We start from the raw sequence: 20174 nt of genomic DNA on the forward strand, positions 1-20174 counted from the left end.
AAGTAATCAGTGTGTTTACTCTGTGTTTCCTAATTTCATATCTTCTTCCTTCATTTTCCCCAAACCTTCTCAGAGTGCCTACCGGGTATTTACAAGTAGCACTTGCTTGAAGCACATGATTTTGAAAGTCCGAAGAGATGCTCGCAATTTTGAACGCTACCAACATAACCGGGACCTGGTGAATTTCATCAACATGTTTGCAGACACAAGACTGGAACTGCCTCGGGGTTGGGAGATCAAAACTGATCATCAGGGAAAGGTGAGAATAATCAACATGTGGGGCTTTCACCAAATGCTCTGGTTTACCAATGCAGATGTGAAAGAAAATGAAAGATTATGGAGAAGGGAGCTTATGTCTCTCAGAGATGTAGTATTGGCCCCAGGGAAGAAAGAAGGTAGTGACTGTCCACATCCGGTTTCTTACGCATTCCACGTGCATGAATACTGCATTATGAGATATTTAGCTTCTTAGCTTCTTCCTTCGAGAAGCCAAATTGTGCCATTGCTGTCTAAGGGAATAACATACTGCTTGGTTGAGGAATGCTATCCACTTTACATCTTTAAATTTTCCACTAAGTACTTTTGTTCAATGGCCTATGTCTTAGTTACTTTACTATGACCAAGACAACTTATAAAAAGAAGGTGTTTAATATGGGCCTTATGGTTTCAGAGGATTAGAGCCCAGGATTATCATGGCAGGAAATATGGGAGCATGGTGCTGAAGCAGAAGTTGCAAGTTCACATCCTGAAATAGATAAACACTGGGAATTGCATAAGTCTTTTGAAACCTCAAAGCCGACCCCCAATAACACACCTCCTCCAACAAGGCCACACTTCCTAATACTTCTGTCCTTTTCACTGTTCTACCGCTGTGAAGACACCATGACCAAGGCAACTCATATAAAGGGAAGCATTTAATTGATGGCTTGTTTACACTTTTAGGGTCTTAGTCTATTATCATCATAGTGGGGAGCATTGCAGCAGGAAGCATGGAGGCAGGCAGGCAGGAAAGTGCTGGAAGAAGTAGCTAAGAGTTACATCTTGATCTGAGAGAGACACTGGGTTTGGCATGGGCTTTTGAAACCTCAAAGCCCACCCCCATTGACACACTTTCCCCAACAAGGCCACACCTACTCCGACAAGACAATACCTCCTAGTCCTCCTAATCCTTCCATAGATCCAGACAAAGAACTCTCAGCTACCTCTCCAGCCTCATATCTCCCTGCCCACCACCATGCATATCAAGTTGCAGTAAGACTAGGCACCTCCTCTCCAATTAAGGCTCGACAAAGCAACTCAGTAGCAAAACAAAACACAACAAAACCTTTGGAATACAATGAAAGCAGTCCTGTGAGGGAAATTTATAGCTCTACATGCCTACATTAAAAAGTCAGAAAGAGCACAAATAAACAACTTAATGATACAACTAAAAAAAAAGTAGAAAAACAAGAACAAACCAGACCCAAACACAGTCAACTATAAAAACTAATAAAAATCAGAGCACATATTAATGAAAAAGAAACAAAGAAAACAGGATAAAGAATCAATGAATATGAGAAATGGTCCTTTGAGAAGATAAACAAGATGGACAGACTCTGGACCCAACTAACCAGAAGAAAGAGAAGACCCAGTTTAACAGAACCAGAAATTATCAAGGAAGCATTACAGCAGACACTAAGAAATTCAGAAATTAAGCCGGGCAGTGGTGGCGCACGCCTTTAATCCCAGCACTTGGGAGGCAGAGGCAGGTGAATCTCTGTGAGTTCAAGGCCAGCCTGGTCTACAGAGCGAGAAGGAAAGGCACAAAGCTACACAGAGAAACCCTGTCTCAAAAAAACCAAAACAAAAAAAAAAAAAGAAATTCAGAAATTAGAAAATTAGAAATTAGAAAACCAAGAATAAACCAAGCCCCAAAGCAGGGGACCAGAAAAAAATAATTAAAACCAGGGCAGAAATTAAAAACAAACAAGAAATTACAAAGAAGCAATGGAAGGAAGAGTAAATTCCTGGAAAAAATAAACAAAACTGACAAACCCTTAGCCAAATTGCCCAAAAGAAAGTGTGCTTAACAGATGCCAATGAAACTCATAAAAATCGTAAGTATATACTCTAAAAACCTATATGCCACTAAAATGGAAAATCTAAAATAAATGGATGAATTTCTAGATGCATGTAACATACAAAAACCAAGGTGGAATAAGTAGTTTAAAAATCTGTAACTAGCAATGAGATTGAAAAATTAGTTAAAAAAAAAGAAAAGAAAAAGAAAGAAAAAAGAAAAAGAAAAAAGTAGTAAAAAAAAAAAACAGGCTCTTAGCTACAAAAAGAGTCTACAGGAAAACTTTTTATTTGACTTTTCATAGGGCTCTTCAAAAGGCTTATTTAAAGTTGGGCGATGGTGGTGCATGCCTTTAATCCCAGCACTCAGGAGGCAGAGGTAGGTGGATCTCTGTAAGCTTGAGGCTAGCCTATGTAGACAAATTTCTAAATGGTTTTATTAAATAAAAAGCACAGAGCCAAATACAGAGATGAAAGCCACCAGCCAGCCTTACCTCACCAGCTCTGCAGCTTCCAAATGCAAATGCAAAGCTGTCTACTTCCTGTCTACCCATGCCTTTACATGCCTTGCTTTACTGCCTTCTCCTTGGCTCTTAGCCCAGCTACCTCACTTCCTTGTCACTGTCTTTACAGACCTCCAGGTCTCTATGGTTGGTACTGGGATTAAAGGCGTGTGTCACCATGCTTGGCTCTGTTCCCTAGTGTGGCCTTAAACACACAGAGACCCTGCCTGCTAAGTGACCGGATTAAGGGCATGTGCTGCCTGACTTTGTTTACTTAAAATGGCTGGCCTTTTCCCCTTGATCTCCAGGCAAGCTTTATTTATCAAAGCACAAATAAAATATCACCACATTTCAGCACAAATAAAATATCACCACAAGCCTGGCCTAGTAAGCTCCAGGAAAGGCACCAAAGGTACACAGAGAAACCCTGCCTTGAAAAACCAAAAACAAAAAAGAAAATGCTTATTTAAAATTGTATCTAATAATTAAATACAAAATACTTTACTTCTACCATATGACAGCTAATAATATCAAAAACTAGAATTGACTGAAGTCATCTTATTCTAGTATGTCTTCCCCAAAATTATATTTTGTTATAAGTAGAATGCTTATAACAAAATGTTATAAGATTGTCCAATAGTACTAAAAATTTTCTTGTAAATGATTAACTTTCTCTTTTACAATATATAACTTTAAATTTAAAAATAACTTTTAACATAGAACACAGGCAGTAATCAGACATGCCTCAAAGATGTATGTGCAAGAATATATATTGGTTCATGATTTCAAGAGTGAAGTGAAAACATCTAGCAATGAAGGTGACTGACTTATTATACAGCCATCAAATACCATGTGCTTATTAAATTTTGTGTTACATGATTTTTAATGACTTGGAGAAATGCTCACAAAATTTGAAATTTTCTTATGAAAATTTCTTATGAAAGTATAGCTTCTACTGTGTAGAGAACACGTAGTTGTTTGTATATGGCCATGGGAAAAAGAAAAATCTAGGTGAAAACTCAAAACTATTTTTGTAGGTACATCTTTAAAACTGTGATCATTGGAGATTTTGGTTATTCTCTTCATTTAACTACTGTTGAATGCCCATGTCTTTTTCTTCATCTAATTAGATGAGTGTTGGGTAGACCTGAAATGATATAGAAGAGAAAGGGTCAAAAGTAAGTATGATGACTATGATGGCCAGTGTTAATTGTCATCTTGACAGAATCCAGAAGCACCTGAGAGATGGTCTTTGGACATGCCTGTGCAGGATTTTCTTGATTACATTCATTGAGGTGGGAAGAACCACCCCCTGGTATGACACTATTCACTGCTGAGATCCTGAACTACATGGATGGAGCTGGGGAGCTGAGGAGCAGCATGAATTCATTTGCTTTCTGGTTCCTGGTTGTGGATGCAGTATGACCAGCCGCTTCAAGCTCCTACTTGACTTCCCCATCATGATCAACCATATCCTCTAATCGTCAGCCAGGATAAACCCTTTCTCCCTTAAATTGCTTCTGTCCAAGTATTTTATCACAGCCATAGGAAACAAAACTAAGAAAATGAGTCTTCTAAGAGCTTTAGCGTATCAGCTCCCATCTCTCACTGCATTATCTCATTGTCCACCTGCAGTCTTTCTTTGTGGACCACAACAGTCGAGCCACCACTTTCATTGATCCCCGAATCCCTCTTCAGAATGGCCGCCTTCCCAGTCATCTGACCCATCGACAGCACCTCCAGAGGCTCCGGAGTTACAGTGCTGGAGAGGTATGTTCCCTATGCCCTGAATCATTGTTCCCAAGTCTTTGCTCTTCTCTGGGGCCAGAAAAAAGTTTAATTTCTTAGTTTTCATGATCTAGGGTTGTCTGTCCCATGAGAGATGAAGGCATATGCATATTTTTGCAATGGAAAAATGAGTGGTCATTGTGGGGCACCTATGTAGTTACCTAGATATGTCTCAGACTGCCCCCTTCTGTTTCTTCCTTTGTCCAAATCACCATTAACATATATAAAGAATCTTATTGCCAACCAGTTACCTGAAAATGCTACTAAAAGGGCAAAATTCTGATATTCAGTATATGACTGACTTAGAATTTTACCTTTGCATAATGCCCTGGAGAGAACTTCAATACAATCATGAACTAAGAATTGAGAGGGCAAAGAAAAGGAAAAAAGCAAGAGGAAACCAGGCCCTAAGATTAGTACTCTGCCCCATCCTATAGCCTCTTCCCTGGCTTTATCTTCTTTTACCACTTATGATTACTTCCTGCTGAACAATGAAAGGCTGCTGCCTTTTTGAAGGACCATACTCATTACCTTTCTAAACTAGACCCTGTATCCCATACCGGCTCCTTTCTCCTTTTCTCAAGCCAAGAATCAAAGCATTGCTCTTTTCTATTTCCAATCCATTCTGAACAGTGTTATAGGGAATCCTCCTTTCGTTCCTGACTGACAGTTGTAAGGATCTGAGGCCTCTTTTCATAGAAACACCAGGATCTCAGAAGATGTGGCCCTGAGATCCATTTCCTGTGGAAACTTAGGGAAGTGAATTACAGTGAGGTAAACCATGAGAACAGCTCTACAAGAAGGATCTCTCTACCTGTCTATTCTACAGAACTTCACTCCGGGTAGACCTTCTATAGGCATCTAACGAGAAACTGGAGAGATAGCAGCCCACCTAACAGCCACCACTCCAGAATGTTGATTTAGAAGAACAGCCATTGGCTGCTTTCTTGGGAAAAGGGTCTCATGGGCTCTGAGAGATAAAATTGTTTCCTCCCTAGGGAACTCATGGCTTAATGCCAGTGTCACAAAATGAACTTGTCTTTTGTGAAACTTCTTGGATGTTACAGTTTTAGGAAACTGCTGAAGGCATGTTACATCTTTCTTTTTTCCTACACATAAAATGAGTGTGTAGTTACATGAAGAAGAGTGTTATATATCTTCAAACTTTATGCAGATGTCAAGACCATTAAAATTCAGACATATTCTCAGACTACAGAAAGCAATATCCCAGCTTCCTAACTCACTGTGTACAGCATCCCTCCCTAGTGGTACTTTAACAACACTTCAAAGGGTAAAGTTTGTATTGCCTTGAGATTCTAGAGGATAAATTCAAAGTTCTGTATCAACTTGAACTATTCCATTTTAGTTTCTTAAAATACCCAATGTTTTTAATACATTGAGGCCAGGTCTGTATTAATATAGAATAACTGAATGTAGTAAGAAAACTGGGTCCTACAGACAAATTTACTAAAGATATAGATCTCTCACAATTGCAAGTAATTATCTGAAAATGTAAATATTAAAAATGTTTGCAGGCCAATAAGATGGATTTATCAAGAGATGAATCACTTGGCCTCAGGTCTGATAACTGAGTTTGATCCCACAAAGTGGTAAGAGAGAACTGACTCAGGAGAATTGTCCTCTGATTGCCATATGTGTGCTGTGGCATGTGCCTATGTACACACACATGCACCTAGACACACACACACACACACACACACACACACACGCACGCACGCACGCACGCACGCACGCACGCACGCACACACACACACACACACACCATGTGCACACACAAAAATAAGTAGATAAGCAAATTTTTTTTCGAACCTTTTCTATTCTAAAAGAAAGATTGTGACCAAGGGTACCACTTGCATTACTTGTTGTAAAATATATTGATAAGTCAGAATAGCTCCAAAGCAGTTCATTTAATACCATTATTAGTGGTGAGCTGTCATTTTCATCAGCCAAAAATTAGCTGAAGGATTATCCATAGTAATAAAAGGGTGTTCACATGCACCGACCCACCTTTCTGTTTCCTAATTCATCTACTCCCAGTGGACTCTATTGATCATATTTTCAAGCCCCACCCATTTATCTCCTTATCCCTTCTCTTCTGGTAGCTTTGCCTTGACACAGGAGAAATCAGGATATGCAACAGAAAGAAGCTAGGAGGCAGAGCATGGCTGACACAAAGGTGGCACATTAGAAAAAACAAAGACTCAGCCTCTAAAGGAAACAAGTGCATGTCTCCTCTCACAGGAGCTCACGGTTTAGGGACTGAGAGAGGAGATCCACGTGATTCTCCCTCGAGTGTTAGTGCTAACTAACCATGTTAGTGCAACTGCCAGCATGTTGTCTGTGCTAAGTTCTGGCTCAGCGTTAAAATCTCAGCATCCTTTTCTCTCCTGATATCTTCTTCCCTTAAGTCCCCCAGTCCCTTAACTGTAGAGGAATAGTTCCATCCAACCACTCCATCATCTAGCTCAAGTCTGCAATCACCCGGTACCAACTCTTAGCATTTCTACAGGAGAGCCTACGGGGCCTAAGTGTTAATTGCTCTAGTTTGCTTATAGTTTGGCCAAGGCATATGCAGTGTCGGCCATCTGCCTTTGGAGTGGCTGAAATTTATTTGGCTCCTTAAACTTTTCAATCTGGGATTATTTTCCCAGTAAGCATGTGAGCTCAGAAGTAAGCACCATTTTTCTCTGAAGCATACCTGCAAGAGCTAATTCACCATGGAGCCAGGAATAAGGAGGGGGCCCTTTTATGTTTAAAAGCCTTATTCATTTCAGCATAACACACCAAGTTACAATACCTTCATTTGGAATAAGACAAAAGGGGTCTCCTGAATTCAGGTCACCAAGTTTTCTCAAGCTCAGATTTCAGGTGTATCTATTTCTACAATTTCTGCAAGTCACTCATCCACACATAAATGATATTCAAGAATTCTGTCATTGGGCCTGGCGGTGGTGGCGCACGCCTTTAGTCCCAGCACTTGGGAGGCAGAGCCAGGCGGATCTCTGTGAGTTCGAGGTCAGCCTGGACTACCAAGTGAGTTCCAGGAAAAGGTGCAAAGCTACACAGAGAAACCCTGTCTCGAAAAACCAAAAAAAAAAAAGAAGAAGAATTGTCATTGGCATATATAAAACAATACATTAATGTGAACTGGAATAATTCTCTCCAAGGAAAAGGCCCATATCATTTCAGTCTCAGAAAAGTTTTTACGTGTTTATTATTTGATGAAGAAAATATGGGAACTAATACTGCATAACCTCTTTAGAAAGTTCTTCCACTGCTTTGAGTTGTGTCCCTTTGCTTGAGATTAACATGTGCTGCTACAGAACCAGCTTTGAAGGCTGATTTCTAACTACACCAGCTGAGAAAAATTGAGTGCAAAGTGAAAAGTCCACCATTGTGGCACAGAATCTAACTCCTTGTCTCTCAAGTAAGCTACAGGCAATAAGAAGGACCAGAAGGGGGAAAAGTGATGGATTCACAGCCTGACTAGAAGAGAAGCCAAGAGAGCTGTGGTCAGATAGTGAACTGGCAGCACTCTGTATACCAGGGATATATTGTTTATGTCACTAAAGTGTATGGAATTATGACATAAAGTTATTCTAGCAAATGCCACATCTTGTGGGGGAAGTGGTTCTTTTGTGACTAGATGTTTAATCTCTTTTTAAGTGTCTTGACTAAGTTCTTTCTAAAATTCTTAAATATATTGAAGTTTATTTACCATACTTTTCAAATATTACACTATAGCTGATATACCTGATACATATTCCAAAGTGTAAAATCTGTAATTAGTCTCTTTTTTCTGTTTGTTTATTTTGTTTCTTAGACAGAGTCTCACCCAGTAACCAGGACAGGTTAAGAACTAGGCTAGCCTCCAGCTTCTTATCCCCTGCTTCCATTTCCAGACATCTAGGATTACGGCCATGCACCACAATTCTGGGTTTTAAGGTCTTAAGGAACAAAATATATATGGACTCATGATAGAAAAATCATTATCATGTCTTAGACCTTAGAGGATTTATTAATTTTCAAAATTGACCTATGTTTCAATTAATCATCATACATATAGATATTAAGCTAAGCAAAGATATTTTTCACAGGAGGTTTTGTCAAATTTCCAACAAAAACCAAGATATTGAATGAAGTCTGGTAGGGATTTGATATAAATAAACACATTATAGGCAAATATTAGTTAAAATCCCAGTTCTCTCTCACACAATTGAAAACTTTGGATAAATTTAGTTTTTATATAAGCTTAGATTTTATATGTATAAAATTGTGGTAATCAAAATACAATGTAGAAAGAAACCAGAGCAGTGATTGGAATGATAGATGCTAAACCAAGATGGCCATTTGAGAATAGTCAACACTGCCTAAAGAGCAAGTGCATCCCATGTTTGCTGTTGAAGTTCAATGCCAAATCTCTGAAAAGAAAATCATAGACCTAAGTTTCTACTCGTGCTTATAGAGAATTAATTTCTCTGTTTCTGGCCAGTACATTGATTAATATCCATGACATTTGACACAATCACTTTTACAGAACATAATATAACATACCCAACATTCCCCTTACTCAATGATTAGTACTTGCTTGGCTTTCATCACTTTAAGGATTTAAAATTTATTTCCTGAATCTAGGAGATGTCAAGATGTTTTAACTTTTCAGGCAGAAAAGAAAAATGGTTTTAAAGGAAAATCTGTAATTAATGACAGATTTCCAATCTTCCACTTTTATTTTCAATTAGGCCTCAGAAGTCTCTAGAAACAGAGGAGCCTCTTTGCTGGCCAGGCCAGGACACAGCCTAATAGCTGCTATCCGAAGCCAACATCAACATGAATCATTGCCACTGGGTATGTATCCTCCGTCAGTGAGCCTCTAGCAACCCAATACAAAGGTCCCTACTGTGAACCTTTTTAACAGTCCTGCACTTTCTTTCTCTCTCTTTTTTTTCTTTTGAGACATGTTTTTACTGTGTACATTTAGCTATCCTGGCACTTACTATGTAGACTAGGCTGTCCTAAGACAAACAAGATTTGCCTGACAATCCAGTGCATCAGCATGCCTGGCCTCTCCTCTTTCATGACACTTCCCAACTTTTGACTCTCTTTCTCCTCATCTCCATCAGTCCTCTCTTCTAGATCCGCATACCCCTTCTTCTTCATTTTATTCAGTCAATTAAACCCAGAAATACAGGATTTAAGTGAAACAATTATTTCATTTTCTTGTTGCTATAAGTAGTTTTGCTTTGTTTTGCTTGTTTGTTTACTGTTGTTATACTAAGGATTGAATGTAGAAGATTATATATGCTAAGCAAATACTCTACCATGAAGCTATATCTTCATATTTTAATTTTTTGTGGCATAGCCTAAGCTGCTACGGCTGGACTTCCTCTATAGCCCAGGCAGGCATTGAATCATCATGATCTCCCTGTCTTTGATGTCAGCATAGACCTTTGCCACTACACCCAGCCTCATGGAGGTGTTGATTTTTAATATAGTGATTAATTTATCTTTAAGAAGTTTATACATGTATACAACATGTTTTGAACATCATCTACCTACCAGTCTCCGCTCCAACTCCTCTCAATCCCTCCTCATGTTTAACCCTCTGTGTCCAATTAGTGCTGCCTGTATACACATGGATATGGGACCATCAGCTGGAGAATATGCAACCTACCAGAGGATACACTACTGAAAATTTGACTCTCCCTCTCCTACCAGCCATCAGCTGCTAATAGCTCTTCAGTTATGGATGGGGCCTCCTGAGCCCCTCCCCATACATGCTGGAATGTTGACTGGCTTGATTTTATTGGGGTCTTGTGTAGGCAACTACAGCTTCTGTGAGTTTGTAAGTCCTATGGCCCTGTCATATCCAGAAGACATTGTTTTGTCCTGTCTTCCCCAATGTCCTGACTCTTAGACTCTTTCTGCCCCATTTTCTGAGATGTATTATGATCCTTGAGTGGAGGGAGTATGTTACAAAGGGCCGAGTGCTCCACAGTTGCCTCTTCTCTGCATCTCAAGCAGTTATGAGTCTCTGCGCTAACCACCATCCACAGCAAAATAGAAGTTTCTCTGATGAGCAGTGGGAGCTGCACTCCTCTCTGAGTATAAAGAGAAATATTAGTTGCTGGGTGGTAGCACACACCTTTAATCCCAGCACTCAGGAGGCAGAGGCAGGCAGATCTCTGGGAGTTCGAGGCCAGCCTAGTCTACAGAGAGAGATCCGGGACAGGCTCCAAAACTATACAGAGAAACTCTGTCTCAAAAAAAAAAAAAAGAAAAAGAAAAAAAAGAAAGAGAGAGAGAGAGAGAGAGAGAAGAAATGTTAAAGAGGCAGCTTGATACTGTGCCCGTTTATCAACATAATAATGGTAGGTTCTCCCCCAGGATTATGACCTCCCCTGCTATGACCTCCCCATATTCTTCATCAGGTTTAGAATAGCAGACTAGAGTTCCCTCCAAAGATCAGGTCCTAAGCCAATTTTATAAAGTGGTTGATGACCCTCTGTCATATTCATGCCACTATTGCAGCAGTGGGAATCCTTGGTTGACACCTGGTTAAGATGGCTGCTCTGTGTGCTCTCTCATCTATGGCTCCCTTTCCGTGGGTGTGTGAGGAAAGCTTGCACAGTCAGCATTCCCAACCTCAACTATTTAATTTCAAAACACTTGTATTAAGCAAACTGAGGTGAGAGAGTCTGAATAATGTGTGTTTTCATCCCTGTGGCTGGAAAATCAACACATAGCCATGTCAGCAATTGTCAAACACTCAGTAAAGGATTCCTTTGGACCCACAAAGGATCTTTTGTCGTAGTAACTTGGGAAAAGAACGGCGAAAGCTAGAATAAATACAGAAGGCCTCACAGGAGAGCTGTTCTGATCTCCATCTTCCATCTAAACGTGGATGACACAATGCCCTGAACACTCCCTGTGATTTGCACATTACTGCTCAGCCTTGATTACTTTTACTTGTCTTTGAAGATAATAATGCTGTTTTGTCCTATTTTTATGCAGTGCTTCATTTCCTTAAGAACATTTCAAATGTCTACATTATTCCCTAGGATCAAGTGGGCATTTTATAATCATCTACCTCAACCACTGTTCTGCATTTTTTTTTCTGTTTCAGCATATAATGACAAGATTGTGGCATTTCTTCGCCAGCCAAACATTTTTGAAATGCTACAAGAACGTCAGCCAAGCTTGGCAAGAAACCACACACTCAGGTAGGGTTCACTGCCCATCCATAGAACACTTGATCCTTCCAGTCTTATTCCGGGTTGAAAAACAACACTGTGCAGAGGGACCCATTGAAGCTTATGACACCTTCCATTCCTACGTGGGAGTTTTAAGTTGAGTCCTGAAAAGGAAGGGTCGAGTGTTCTCAAAAATTTATCAGAGAAGGTAGCCCTATCTCGTTACATAGTGCTAAAATTATTTCCACTCATTTGGAAGAAAACAAAAAGGGAACAAAGTAGTTTTCATTAAAGATTACTTATGTAAAGCACTATCTAATTTATTTTTAGTTTGGAAATGTAATTGTCTAATGATAAAACAATTAGGTGACAACTTTCAAAACTAAGCAAACACAAAGTACTACGCATATGCTAACTACTTAAATCCTAGTATATATGTCATGTTTAATATTTTTTATTTTTGAGGTTATAATATAATTACATCATTTCCCTCTTCCCTTCCCTCCCTCTAAACCCCTCCTTGCTCTCTTTCAGACTCATGACCTTATTTTTTCATTATTTGCTGTTACATACATATATAAATATACATATATATTCATAAATACAACCTGTTCGGCCTGTATAATGTTACTTGCATGTATCTTCAGGGCTGGTGATTTAGTATTGTATAACTAATTTCTGTGCCCTTCCCTGGGGAAGACTATTTCTCCGGCTCTCAGCACTCCTTAGTTACCTGTAGTTCTTCGTCTGAGGTTGAGGCACTGACGTCATCCCTGTTCGGCTCATATTTAGGCAGTTACGTTCGTGAGACTGTGTGGGTGTGGCTTCTGACATTCCTAGGAGACAGCAAACTCCCTGTTCCATCTGCTCTTCTGCAGTGATCTTCGAGCCTTAGTTGCAAAGAGTTGTGCTGTAGATGTATCATTTGGGACTGGGCTTCAAAAGTCTGCATTTTGACTGGTTGTGATTTTTTGTAATAGTTTCTACCTGCTGCAAAGAAAAGTTGCTCTGATAAGAGGTGAGGGCTATGCTTATCTGTGGGTATAAAGACAAATATTTATAATGCATCAGGGATCATACTGGTGTAATAAGGTGACAGCTTTAGATTCTCCTCCAAAATCTGTGACTTTCTGAACCCTGAGCAGATAGCTAGGTTTCCAGTCATATATGTATGTGATGACAATCAGTTGAAAAAAGAGGACAAGAATTTGAAAGAGACCAAGGAGGGCCATATGAGAGGGTTTGAAATAAGACAAGGGAAAGGAAAGTGATATAATTATAATCTCAAAAAATAATAGTAATAATAATAATATAAAATTTTTGGATATGAGATCAGGCAAAGAGTCTTTGTGCCCCAGTAGCAATTAGCCAACCTTTCTAATAATAGTCAACCACAAATATCATTGTATTTGTACATAGTAACTAAATATGCATTTCAGAGTTATCTATTAAAATTGTGTGTTCTCTATCAAGAATTCTGTTATCTAGGTTTGAGAGGGCTCAATTCAGGCGTTGTCATTCTGCACAGTTGGCATTGTTAGAAGACAAGTGGGGAGTCGAGTTATTTTAGAAAAATAATCTCCTGTCTCACTAAGTGAATAGGATGACGAGTGAAGCATATGGCAACAACATCTTAATAAATAACACAAGATAAAAAGATAAACTAGATCACAGTCAACATTAATAGTAAAAGTTAACAGTGGCAGGCACACTTTACAGTACACAAATTCTGTTTGTAAACAGAAGTTCATTCCAGAAAGACGAACTCTTCCTACAGCTCACAGTCTTCCTTCTGCACAAATAGGGGAAATCCCACAGCATGGGTAGTGTCCTTTAGGTTAGTGTTTTTCAAATCTGTTCAAATGTTAATGAATCACATGGAGCTCTTGTCAGAATGCAGATTTAGATTCATGGCTTAACTTTCAATATTTGCTTTCACTTTAAAAGTTGTGTTTTGTGGAAATAAAAAATCATAAATGTATATTTATATACCAACTTACGTGTATTATAGGTGTTTTAGGTAGCTAGTAGTATTTTTCCTTATAACTTTTTCAGACATCTTACTGTTATTCTACCTTCCTTCTGTATTCATTCCCCTCCCCTTCCCTGATTAGAGCCTCCTTGTCTTTCCCATTTCCCCCATCAGATCATTTGTACCCTGTTTTTCCCCTCTCTGTTGCTGACTCCCACCCCAGGAATGATCCCTTTTCACTTTCTTGGTTTCTGCAGTTATTACAGGATATGTACTCACATCTAAAAATTTGGTGCTTGAAGCCTCAAATGAGAGAGAACATGCAATATTGGTCTTCCTGGCTCTGGGTTACTTCACTCAATATGATCGTTTCTAGTTCCAACCACTTTTCTTTGAAGCTGAATAGTCTTCCACAGTGCATAAGTACCACATTTCCATTATCTATTCATCAGCTAAATGATATTGGGCTGTTTCCATTTTCTAACTATTGTGAATAAGCAGAAATGAACATGATTGAACAAGTACCTGAGAAGTGGGATGTCCAGCCCTTCGGGCATATACCAAGGCATGGTGTAGCTGAGTCATATGGTGAATTCATTTTTAGCTTTCTGTGAATTCTTCACATGATTTCCAGAGTGGCTGGACCAGTTTACAATACACCAACAGTGAATAAGAGTACCCCTTTCCCTCTGGCCTCTCCATCACTTATTGTCAGTTATTTTCTTGATCTGTGCCATTCTGACTAGGGTAAGATGAAATCTCAAAGTTGTTTTGATTTTCATTTCCCTAATTGCTAGGATGGTGAACATTTTTTAGAGGTATTCCTTATCCTTTATCTTTATTCTATATACTATATTCTTTATCTTTTTCCTTTATCCTATATTTTTATCTATATCCTATATCCTTTATCTTTATCCCATATTCTATATCTTTCCTATTTTGAGAATTCTTTGTTCATGTCCCAGACCCATTTTTAATGGGTCATTTGGTGTTTTGACTATTTAAGTTCTTTATATATTCTAATATTGATCCTCTGTAAGATATGTAACTGTCAAAGATCCTTTCCCATTCTGTGGGCTTCCTCTTCATCCCATTGATTGTCCCCACATGATTTCCATCTTGTTGAGCAGATCTTAAATCCAATTATACAGCTGATGGTTACTGCCAAGGTATGAGTGACCCATGACCTTAGGGTTATCATGCCAAGCTGGTCCTTGTGGTTCTTTGGCTTCATAACTGAGTAGGACTGTTGGTTGCTTCCCTCCTTTGGAAGCTTTCATGGTGCTTTCTGGTACCATGAAAGCTAGCCCTCAGGGTGGACACTTTCAGGTCAGATCTACCTCAAGGCCCTCTGGTTCCCATTTCTGAAGTATATGTGGTGTCTTTAGCAATTGGGGCTTACCTTTTACCTCTTCAGGACAACCAAGGGCAGTAGCAATTGCATGTTTGGGGAGTCTCTTGGACAATCCTGACCAGCAACTCAAAAACGGACTTCTATGCCTGGTTTGGGAGGGGGTTGTTAGATGGTCTTTGGCTCTTGAGGGAGCATTGTCAGCCCAGATGAGAAAAATCCCATTTAAATTATATGTATATTTATCATATTTATCCACTGACTTACTTACATGTATTATAGGTATTTTTAGGTAGGTAGTTAAGGAGACAGGTTTCTGTCACTCCCTGAAAAGTATGCAAACAGCCTGATTTATTCTCCAAACGCCGGTTAGAAAAGCTACTGTGAACACCCCCCCAGGTTTTGCTTATAGCAGTTATTCCAGTGGTACTTTACCTTTACCAAGGCTGGATCCCAAAGCATGCCCTGTTCAGTAACATTTTAGTAGAAACCCCTTACCTTTAAAAATCTCCTTTCTACAGTAATAGTTAAAGAAAATGTCTTCAATTTTAGAGGGAATGGAGACTCCTGGAGTCATTGGAGGGGGAGAGAGAGTGGAGGAAATGACATAAGTACTCATATATGAAATTCTCAAAAAAAGAAGTAAAATTGAAAACTTTAATAAAATGCCCACATTTATGGAGTCACTGTCAGAGAGAAAACAATGTTGCATTGACCGTATTCCTTACTGGAGTAAATTGAGTGAAGGGTATATAAGATTTCTCTGTATTTCTGTTTTTAACTACACATGTGCCTTATTTCATATCAACATAAAATTTTAAATTAAGAAGTTAAATATTTAAAAATGAATTAGTCCTTAAATTTTCCCCAAGTTTAACTGCAAGAGGCAAGGACAAATTCATTCAAAGCATTTATATAGAGAATGACTGAGAGCAGTGGTGTTGGTGTTGTCAGGCACGCAAATTGAAAAGTCAATTTGAGCAAAATAAGTACTTCTTACCTATAGGCTTACTTGAAATTATTTTCCAGATTAGAGTTGGAGATCAGAATGGTTAACCTGCAACTAAAGAAAGATAGACTCAAGTCTACCTTTGACTAAGCCTGAAGGCCCTTGTCATTCTAAAGCCTCGGCTCCCTCTGTTCCCAGGGTGACATTATACATTTATATCAGGCACAAGATTTCTGAAGAGACAGCCTCCACTTTGTCCTCTTTTGGCTTCCAGTGTACCTTGAGAGGTATTTTCCCAACTCCCCATGGCCTTATTGTGTTCTTGTCTATCTCAGTCAGACTCTGACTTTGCTGTGCTCCTCAACTTCTGACTCTGTGAGAGTCTCAGAAAAGCCACCCCTTACAAAGCATCCCGAGAATTCAGATGATCCTTGAGCACTGTGAAATGCACCAGATGTTGGAGAATGCCATTAGCCACATTGCAAGAAGGGATAAAAAATAAATCTAAAATTATTTATTCCCTAGCTCTTGAGTTGACAGGTAATTCCCATTTTCTTTTCAACTTTGGTTCTAGGGAGAAAATCCATTATATCCGGACAGAGGGTAATCATGGGCTTGAGAAATTGTCCTGTGATGCAGATCTAGTCATTTTGCTGAGGTAAGGGGTTGGACCTGAGATCTTCTTGAAAAGCTACTGTACAGCATGGGTGGAGAGGTTGGAGAAGGGTTTAGACTCACCCTAAAAACGATGAGAATCAGTTTCTGTTTTTTGTAGAAGATCTTAAAAGTAGAGCTTCTGTGCTTACATCTTGTCTCCAGATGTACAGCTGCAGCATCAGGGACTGTAGAGTTCTTGATGGAGACTTCGTTGTAAGGTTCATAAAGGCTTGAAGAGCCAGAGAATTTGCAAGCGGGGATTCTAACTGCTCTTACTCAATCTGTGCATACTTTCTCATGGGACAGACAACTAACTTTCCTCTTTTTAACCTTTACAGTCTCTTTGAAGAAGAGATCATGTCCTATGTCCCCCTCCAATCTGCCTTCCACCCTGGGTATAGCTTCTCTCCCCGCTGTTCACCCTGTTCCTCACCCCAGAACTCCCCAGGTAACTTGAAATTCTGGCCTGGTCTTACTTAATTGGTCATGTGTGTTTTCACCCACTGAAAGGGAATTTATGACGTGTGTGTGTGTGTGTGTGTGTGTGTGTGTGTGTGTGTGTGTGTGTTCTCTCTCTCTTCATCCCCTTCAATGTTCTAATCAAAAGTATACTCTAAATCAGGTATTGACAAACTGCTGCCTGGTTTTATAATTTCTCCAAGCTACACTGAGACTTGTTTATGTTTCTAAATGATTGAGAAAGAAAATGAGATCGAGCTGAATTTGTTAGCCCAAGCTAGCCTCAAGCTCACGGCTATCTTGATCTAGTCTCCCAGATACTGAGATTACAGGGGTGGTCTATCATGCCCAATTGAAGCACTAAAACCAAACCTCAGTGTTTCTAAGTAATGAGTCTAGGAATCTTCTCATGCTTGTTCATATTTGTGTTTTCTGTGGAAGCTTTCATACCTACCACAGCAGAGATGAGCCATACTAGCAAAAACTGTGTGGCCTGAAAAGCCTAAAATATTTACTCTTTGTCCCCTTATAGAGGTGGATCCCCACCTGGTCATTGCATCCTAATGGCTATTCCAAGCACTTCAAACGCATTTATTATGGGTAAAAGAAAGTTTACATAGTAATTATGTGAACAACCTTGTTTATTTTAACATAAAGAATTAAATGTTAACTATCTGATATTGTGGGTTATACAGTGTCTTCAATGTTTTTCAGAGTTGCCTAATATTTTGATCTTATAACTGTCCCTTCTAAGAATGTTGCTTTATACAAACACATATCACAGAAGACTATTTATGGCTATTTCAGAGACTGTTTGAGATTCTGTTCTAACCCTAAACCCATATTTGTTGAATGATTTTTTTACTGAAACTCAAGGAAGGCTTTTTAAAATCAAGTGTTGTAAGCCAACTCAATCCAAAGACATATCAATTTGATATTTATATTCTGAGGAATGGCAGCAGGAAAAATACTATTTTCTGTAGTTGAATCCTTATTTCTTTAAGAATAAAAAAAAAAACAACTTTGTACTTACAGCCATAGCACTGTAATTCATGGCATACAACAGTGTCCCATCTACGCTGAGGTGCTGAGGCAGAGTTCACTGGCATCACATGCCGTGACAAAGTGCCAAGTGTGCATGTGGTGTGTTCAAACCAAGGCTGCAAGGAGGTTCTCTGAAGGACAGGAGAGAACTGCAAGGCATGCTGAGAATTTATTTGAATTAATTTTTTATTGTTGTGGGTTCAAAATTTTTTTCCACAGCTTCCACATTCAGTTACACAGTTTATGAAATGTTGATCTAATAAAAGCCCCTAAATGCTTGAGTCCTAGTATGTATAAGCATGTTTCTTTTCTTTCAGCATCAGTGTCGATACAGAAGCATGGAAAATACACACACTAAGGGTCTCTTGCCTCATGCTACCTTCAGTCTTTTCTTGTGGCAGCTTACAAGAAAACTTTTGTCTAGTTCGTTTTATGTTAATACTCTCAAATTACCCAAGTACTGAGCAAGTCAAGGCGATTCACTTGGGGGTGCTTTTAACAGAAACACAACTTAAATAATTTAAGTGGAAGATACAAACATTCCCATAAGAATCTACTTTTTATTTTTACTATTTTACTTCAGTTTAATATAAAAGTAACTGAGAGTGTCGGCAATGAAAGTAACTTCTTAGGTGCCCACAAAGGCAAGGAACATGCTTCAGTGGGTATTTGCTCTACTGTAAATCTGCACACCTGTTCTTGGATGAAAAGTGATAATGTGGACTGCCTGTTTCTCTCTACAGGTTTACAAAGAGCCAGCGCAAGAGCCCCTTCACCATACCGAAGGGATTTTGAAGCTAAGCTACGCAATTTCTACCGAAAACTGGAAGCCAAAGGATTTGGTCAGGGTCCGGGTAAAATTAAGTGAGTACCTAGTATTTGGCCCTAAATTAAGGGAGTAGCCTTTCTTAGCTATTCACTTTTTTGCATCATTGAATATTGGATATACTAATATGGTAACACTCATGGCCTGAAAGAGAGGAATAGAAAAATTAGAAAGTTAGAGGAGGCCAGGCAGTGATGGCGCACGCCTTTAATCCCAACACTCAGGAGGCAGAGCCGGGCAGATCTCTGTGAGTTCGAGGCCTGCCTGGTCTCCAAAGTGAGTTCCAGAAAAGGCGCAAAGCTACACAGAGAAACCCTGTCTTGAAAAAAAAAAGAAAAGAAAGAAATAGAGAAAGAAAGAAAGAAAGAAAGAAAGAAAGAAAGAAAGAAAGAAAGAAAGAAAGAAAGAAAGAAAGAAAGAAAGTTAGAGGAGAAAAAGAAAAATGTTCAAGTAATTGGAAGAAAGAGGAAGGAAGAAAGGAAAGGGGAGGAAAAAGAAAAAACCATAAATTTAAGACAAAGGTACACGGCATCAGCAATAGACCTCTTCAGAAAACAGAGACCCTTAAACTAAGCCAAAATCCTCTATTTCTATTCATGTAAGAGTAATCGAGCTGGGCAGTGGTGGTTCATGCCTTAAATCCCAGCACTCGGGAAGCAGAGGCAGGCGGATCTCTGTGAGTTCAAGGACAGCCTAGTCTACAGAGTGAGTTCCAGGACTGTTATATAGAGAACTCTGTCTCAGAAAACCAAAAAATAAATGAGTAATTGAGGTAAATTTTAATTCATTTCTCAGATTTGTAGACTCTTAGCAACTTTGCAATGAAGGACAAGTAGAAGAAATGTTACCTGACCCCTAGGTTTATTATTTTAGTTGAAAAGCTGAGCTCAATCTTGACATCCTAACTGAAGATACCTCCTAACCTAAGAGACATGATACCAGTTGACAGAAAAACAATTTTAAATACAGTTGAGAATGTCGAATGATAAGCATGCATACATTCTTCGTGTGTCAGCTATTTGTATATATATATATCAAGCCTAGTACCAGACTGATAGAACCTCTCTTGTCCTCTCCTCTCTCATTAGAGAAGCTAATGAGTGAAGCATAATATTGAGCACTCATGACTCACATACAACAGTGCTCAGCACCCTGACTTCAATGCTTTCATTCACCATCACCTTTTCTTCTCAGGCTCATTATCCGCCGAGACCACTTGCTGGAGGGGACCTTCAATCAGGTGATGGCATACTCCCGGAAGGAGCTCCAGAGAAACAAGCTCTACATCACCTTTGTTGGCGAGGAGGGGTGAGGCGCCAGGAGCTTGATTCAGATAGATCAATGTGGGGAAAT

At 39.2% G+C, this 20174-nt stretch overlaps 1 protein-coding gene across 7 annotated transcripts in view; it reads left to right on the plus strand.

Moving 5' to 3' along the window:
• Hecw1 (HECT, C2 and WW domain containing E3 ubiquitin protein ligase 1) overlaps nucleotides 1-20174 on the plus strand; it is a 282149-nt gene that overhangs the window by 216489 nt on the left and 45486 nt on the right. For all 7 annotated transcript variants that reach the window (XM_028859893.2, XM_028859900.2, XM_028859887.2 and 4 more), the window contains 8 exons: nucleotides 74-259; nucleotides 4197-4331; nucleotides 9113-9218; nucleotides 11497-11593; nucleotides 16410-16493; nucleotides 16831-16940; nucleotides 18739-18859; nucleotides 20016-20129. In XM_028859893.2, coding sequence (XP_028715726.1) covers nucleotides 74-259; nucleotides 4197-4331; nucleotides 9113-9218; nucleotides 11497-11593; nucleotides 16410-16493; nucleotides 16831-16940; nucleotides 18739-18859; nucleotides 20016-20129 — 953 coding nt within the window. The remainder of the gene's footprint in view (nucleotides 1-73; nucleotides 260-4196; nucleotides 4332-9112; nucleotides 9219-11496; nucleotides 11594-16409; nucleotides 16494-16830; nucleotides 16941-18738; nucleotides 18860-20015; nucleotides 20130-20174) is intronic.

Source organism: Peromyscus leucopus, chromosome 5 (assembly GCF_004664715.2).
Source record: "Peromyscus leucopus breed LL Stock chromosome 5, UCI_PerLeu_2.1, whole genome shotgun sequence".
Lineage (NCBI taxonomy): Eukaryota > Metazoa > Chordata > Mammalia > Rodentia > Cricetidae > Peromyscus > Peromyscus leucopus.